This window comes from Leiobunum rupestre, chromosome 7, assembly GCF_980474605.1.
Source record: "Leiobunum rupestre chromosome 7, qqLeiRupe1.1.hap1, whole genome shotgun sequence".
In the NCBI taxonomy this organism is placed as follows: Eukaryota; Metazoa; Arthropoda; class Arachnida; order Opiliones; family Sclerosomatidae; genus Leiobunum; species Leiobunum rupestre.
The window spans coordinates 45071156-45077689 of NC_143390.1; the positions used below are offsets into that span (position 1 = coordinate 45071156).

General features: G+C 39.8%; 1 protein-coding gene across 1 annotated transcript; it reads right to left on the reverse strand.

The window, feature by feature from the left end:
- Positions 1–394: 394 nt before the first annotated feature.
- LOC149936491 (sodium-dependent dopamine transporter-like) lies at positions 395–5067 on the reverse strand. The gene is made up of 10 exons (XM_090181472.1): positions 4893–5067; positions 4610–4828; positions 3676–3814; positions 3311–3618; positions 2798–2937; positions 2362–2733; positions 1940–2306; positions 1677–1877; positions 1439–1594; positions 395–708 (listed from the first exon to the last, which is right to left on the reverse strand). The coding sequence occupies exons 1-10, from the start codon at positions 4953–4955 to the stop codon at positions 412–414; spliced, it is 2262 nt and encodes a 753-aa protein (XP_090037598.1). The 5' UTR covers positions 4956–5067; the 3' UTR covers positions 395–411.
- Between the last annotated feature and the right edge of the window lie 1467 nt (positions 5068–6534).

Sequence of the window (6534 nt, forward strand, 5' to 3'; positions counted from 1 at the left end):
ACCTGGTGGCAGAAATGTAAAATTCGTTGATCCACCATAAATACGGAAGTTTGACATCTCTTAAAATTTCACCAAAGGGCATGTAACCTCTAATATTTCGGTCGGCCCCCAATGGGTTACAATATTCCATAAAGAACGCGTTGGAAGCTATATTCTCTTTAAGTAACATACTTATGAAATGTAATGTGCAGATTTGTTAATTAAAAATTCGGTATTGGATTGAGAAACTGAAAATTTCACGACGATCTTATGGAATGCTATATACATGGCATTTTCATATATATCATTTTGAAATACCGCAAGCTTTTCCGGCATATGTAAAAACATCGCTTATTTTAATCAGCCCGGAATAAAATTTATTGTCTAAAATCGTTATTTACAATTGAGTAAAATCTTGTTTTTTTTTTTTTTTTAATTTTGTCCTTTACCGCAGTCGGGACAATGAGGCGGACTGACCGGGCGCGCTCCGCTTCTCAGGGTAATAACGCTGTAGTTTTCGGAATCCGATTCACCTTCGTTGGTTTCAGCAGCGGTGAGGCTGGCGTCCTCGAACGAGTCTTCGAGACTGTAGTCCGAACCGCTTACATTGTCTAGGATCTTTTCGTCCACGTGTAATTCGAAGAGCGAAGGCCTGTTGCTGTTTTCTTTCGACATCTTGGCACGTTGATCCACGAAGGCTGCGTCAGGGAGGAAAGCCAATTTTGGATTCTATTAAGGAAGACATGGTCGTGTTAAGTGTACAAACGTGTGTCTACTTAACATTATAATGAATTTCAGGTGTGTCAAGTTTCCTTCAAGAGTGATAAATTTCTGCATTAGAGCCTTATAGTCAAAGTTCCAGCCTACGTCACCGTTTAATTTTTTTATCTTAGTCGATATATTACCAATATTTACTTCCTTAACTACCACCAACTTTCTTGAATCTATATGATTGGTAAAACGCGCGTTAAAACGATTAGCGGCGGCGCATTTCTAAAATTAAATTTGTACTCAACGTACCCACGGTTAACAATTTTCATTGTCCGATAGTTGTCTAGCAACCCAAAGTTATTTTACAACCGAAATACCTTAAATATATCAAACAGCACGTGAAACTAGACCTAGCCTTTGCTACGTTTATTCGCTTGTTGACCGGTAAGCCATACACTTTCGTTAACTTGAAACCTAATACTAGACCTAATACGCGCTACATGTATACGACTCGTCGTCATAATGGCACTTGCAGGAAGCCATGCCGAAACGTAGAACTGGTGCTCTATAATTTATTTTTAAGTAGCGTACTTCTCTCACTAGAGGCTGTCTATTTTTGTTTATGACGTTAATTCTACCACATCACACTCTATACATGGCTATCAACAAGCTTATCTATGAAATGACACGCTTATGAAAATAATTATAGACATACTGTGACTATAAATAAACCAAGTAGAAAACACACCTCGCGATGCTTATACAGCTCAATCAACGCAAAAAGGGGAATCATTCCAACACTCGAAAATACCAGACACCATCCGATTATCTTCCCGTAGAACGGGTACTCGTAATCGCCGTATTTCACTACAGACGTGTCGCATAAACTCCAGCCGCAGACGAACTGTTAGAGAAAATAATATTAAGTAAAAATAGAAGCAATTAGCTTCTGGTAAAAACGGAATTGACAGCCTGTAGCTTCTTACCAGGAGAACTACTGGAGCTACGAAACCCCAACAGATTTGCCAGAACAATGATGGACGGAAACCAAGTGTTATTGTCAAGTCGTCGGTGAAGTTTCGGAAGCCGTAGCTCCACATTAAGGCCACCATTTCGAAAAAGGATATAAAAAGAACGCTAACGCCGCCGCCATAGGTATCCATTAGGTTTAATATGTATTGGCCATTCTGAAATAAAGAAAAGGCATTGAAGCGGCTCAGCCATTTCCTATTAAAAGAAGCGGACTCACGTTGAGGACACACATTATACCGAGAGCGAAACACGTGGCGCAAATAACGAAGGCCACCAGCGCTTTGTATTTCCTGGTGGATGGTAACTTGTCCGTTATGCTTACGATGACCACTTCCAACGAGGCAAACTCGCTATCCAAGCCCAACAGGAACAACATGAAGAAAAACATGAAAGACCAAAGTTGAGGAACCCACAGACGAGACAAAGCTTCGGGATACGTCACGAACGCTAATCCTTGTCCTTGTTGAGCGACTTTATCAATCGGAATTCCAAGTTCGTAGGACATGTTACCCAAAACCGAGAAAATGACTACGCTAGCCAACAAACTGGTGAAGAAGTCGACGTAGCTGACCAACGTTGCGTCTCTGTGGAAACGTAATTAGTATTTTTGTCAAAGTTAATTGGATTTTTGAATCTTACTTGGCAATATTCTTCCCAGATTTATTGAAGCTACCGTAGACGAACAAACTACCCATAGACACTCCCAACGAGAAAAATAGCTGTTCGGCAGCCTTTTGCCACACTCCGAGATTCAGAAGCGCTTTCCATTCGGGAATGAAGAAGTACCGCAGACCCATTGAGGCCCCTTCTAACGTCACTCCTCGTACGAGGAGGCAGATTAAAATGACGTACGGAAACGTCGAGGTGAAGTAGACCACCTTCCCAGATGTCTTGATGCTCTTGGCTATACAACAGAAACAGATGATCCAGGCGATGGCCAAACATATCAACAAGTCGTATTTGATCTCCCCAACTTCTTCGATGCCGGATGATATGTCGAGGACCTGCCGTCTATAGGAAAGAAGTTTTAAGTCATTCTAAAAATTAATTAGAAGAGTTGGGGGACTATACTGACTCCCAAAATAGCTGCGCCGATGTCTGGATGGTACTATTTGTGCAGTTGTCCGCTTGGAAAACCCATCTTGTCCTCGTTAGTGTCTCATTGTCTTCTATAGGCTCTTCAATTAGCACGTCGGTTAATTCCGAACACCGACGCTGTAACAGTATATTATGTCAATGTTAAATGCCATGAATCTCAAACCAGGATCTTTTTATGCAGAGGTCAGCGCATTCCGGTTTCTCGCGCATCTCGCTCGTCAGTTTCAGGTGGGGAAAAAATAGCGTAAAACAACAGTTGTATTATCTATCCTGTTACCCCAAACTAAGTATAAGAAAATTATGTAAAACATTATGTTATGGTACAAATATAATTATTATGGTCCAATATTCTAGTATTTAAACAAGTATATTATATATTAAAATACGAAAATTCAATAGAAGGTGCATCTTGGTGTACAGACTACCCTATTAGTACCACTAACGCGACACCACCTCCATAAAAAGATTCCGTTCAAACATCAATTCTTACCAGTCCCGCGGAACGATCGTAACAGGTGGAGTTATCCTTTAACCACCATTGGTCACAGCCGTCCCATGGTAATTTACCATAGAAAGAATTAGTCAAATACAATAGGCAGTAGGCGACTATGACGTTGTAGTAGACACAGACAATGATGGAGACCACGAACATGGCGTAGCCCACGCCTTTCCACAAGGAACTACAACCGAAGGCTCCCACCGGACCGGACTGAACGAAATGACCCCACGCTAACTCCATGAAGTACATCGGTTTGCCGACCAAAATTAACAGCACGATATAAGCGAATAGGAAAGCGGCTGAAAGAAAAACTGCCTATATAGCAACGGATATCCAACTAATGTTAACTTCAATACCTCCGCCATTTTGATAGGCTAAATACGGGAATCTCCAGACGTTTCCAATCCCGGCGGACAGACCCACGCAAGACAGCACGAATTCCGCTCTACTACTCCACGTATCACGCTCGTGAAACTCGGGTTCCGTTGGCGTTGGCTGCAAGTAAAATCTTCACCGTTATCAGACGTATATTATAACTATTTCATTGGTAATGTTATTCCTTGGTAACGAATACCTTACTCGGGTCTTCGATCTTTTTTTCGAAAAATATTTCGAGAAAGCAAAATAGTGTGGGTTAAATACTTAGTCTTATTAAAACTATTTTACATCGGGGAAGACATAGTATATAAATAAGAAAAATTTCCCTCGCAGTGCCATTATTACACCGTAACGAGGTAAATACTTTAGCAGTTGCTATAAGAAAATCGCACAAGTGACTACCGCGAAGTTTCACTTTTTTATGGCGTACATGTACATTGTTACTTTCTCGGGGATTTATTGTTAATATACTTTTTGTGTAAGAGATTGTTAATACCGAAGCAGGCCCGTAGCCACCGTGCCACCCCCTTAAATGAAATTTTTATTTGCCCCCACCTGCCCCCTCAATTTAATCCATTCCACCTCAAAGAATATTATCTGCCCTTTCATCTTTATTAGTTTTTTAAACTTCTATTCGTTGAAATTTTCCTTTTGGACCACTTGTCTTTGTCTAAGGTTTAGATCGTTATTTATAGGTAATTATTTCTTAATAAAATGAAAGTTGTAGAATGGTCTGTTTCAGAAAACAAGGTTTTTTTTGTTGAACACCAAAAACATTTCACGGCGCCACTTATGTTAATTTTCGAAATTAGGTAACGAAAAAAATGTGCCCCCTCACAAAAAGCTACTGCCCCCTTAACGAAATTTTTCTGGCTACGGGCCTGTACGGAAAGCGATTAAAATTGAACGTACCGGAATAACTAAATTCTGGACCGAGTTGAGGGTGGGATCGTTGGATATCCAATAAGGAGAGACATTCAATTCGCTGTTAGAAGAACGGGTTTCCTTAACTTCGGTCAGTTTGACCAATTTCGGGCTGCCGTTGATGGTCAGTTGGGAACTCCGCAGAGCTGCCGGAACGTCGTAAATGTCTTCGTGTTTCACCATCGAAATAAATCTGACTTGAGGTTCCTGTTTCGACGGAGTTATAATTGAGCGATATCAAAAGTTAAATACAATAATTACTTTTACGAACCTTTCTTTTGATTCTTTTGTATTTGTCTCCGGGTAGCAATGTGACGGGAAATACTCGATCCATGATCAACCGTGGAAAATTAACTAACTTAATTTAGTTCCAAAAATATCCTAGAAATTACCCTGACACGGAAGAGCGACTAACTAAGGCAACAAAAGGGTTCCCTTTATCAAACAGCTTCCGCAAATAATGAGCTACTAAAAACTCTCTCAAAGCGAGATTTGGTCCAAAATGATTTCTGCTTGAAAACTTATCTATATAGAAAAAAACCCGCGCCGTAGAGTGTCCCACTACGCATGCGCCGCAAGAATTAAGTAGGTTTCACCCCCAAAGTCGTTTTTTTCCACGTTGACTTATTTTTATTTTTAATTAATATCGGTTCGTTTGTTGTCGGGTTAAATAAACATTTTTTAGTGGTAAATTTTCCTTATAGCGTTAAACAGAATTAATTTACACTATAAAATATACTTTTAATAATATAACAAAAATAAGTAAATAATGTGTCGTTAAAATGTATTAAAATTAATACATTCTCGGTATCAGGCATTTAGTATAGGAACGTACGGTCGAGGGGTAAGACAGTCTCAGATAATCTTTACACCGAGTTCGTGCATTTGTAGCACTGTTAAAGGTACATATTTTCAAGAGTTCGCGAGTTCCATTTAGCACTGTCAAAGGTACGGCAGTGTACACGGAGTTCGAAGAGTGGCTTACCCCTCGCGCACGGTACTGTTAATCGTTTTCTGTTTATGATAAGTCTCTATCATTTTTTGAACAATCTTCAATTCCCAGAAACGATTTGGCGCCAAAATAGCACAATTCAATTTTTGCGGTATACTGCTGAAAGACCGGGATGTACCAAACTTTGACTTTCAAAAATTCTATTCCGTAATTTGTGCAAAACATTAGTGATAGAGTTGTGGTCAGTGGCGTAGCTGAGAACTCAGAGGCCTCCCCCCCTCGCAAAAATCTCAAGGGAGCCCCCTTTTCATTTTTTTATAGTGAGCGGGGCCCCTCGAAACTCGCCGAAGCGTATATATAGTCTTTGACCATAGGTCTGAAAAAAAAGTTATAGTTATAACACTTCAATAGACTTTCACGTCACAACAAAACAATTGCATTAGTTGCCCCCCAGCAAATTGTTTGCCCCACCCGCCCCCCGACACCTACGCCCCTGCGTTAATAAACGTTGGAATAGTATTATTAACGCAGTACGATCTAACCATTATTTTTGCCGCTAGCCTCGATAAAGCTGAATCTTGGGCATGAAAAGAACTTAAAACAAGATGTCACGGACATTTAAGTACACAATCCCCCCGATGTATTCCCTGTATTTTAAATATTTAATTTAAATTTTAACCAATTTCCAATCGGCTTGTACATTAAATTCACAAACCTAAGAGGAATATTATAGAAAAAGAAACACGAACACGTTAATTTAAATTAATTTTTAGACAAACCTTCGAGTTACCTGGTTTTGGAAATAAGGTAGCGAAATGCGAGCATGTTACTTTAAATTAATTTCCAATCAAAGCGAATTTTGGAGTTAGCTAGTTTTGAAAATGAGGTAGTGACCCGCGAGTGATTTTTTTGGAATTAGATGGCGCCTGTATCAATTGCTACGAAATTCAAATATCACAAA

Coding starts and splice junctions, on each gene's coding strand:
- LOC149936491 (XM_090181472.1), bottom strand. CDS start 4,955: ATGGATCGAGTATTTCCCGTCACATTGCTACCCGGAGACAAATACAAA. Junction 3,815..4,609: donor TCCAGAATTTAGTTATTCCG/GTACGTTCAATT, acceptor TTTTACTTGCAG/CCAACGCCAACGGAACCCGA. Junction 2,938..3,310: donor ACGATCGTTCCGCGGGACTG/GTAAGAATTGAT, acceptor ATACTGTTACAG/CGTCGGTGTTCGGAATTAAC.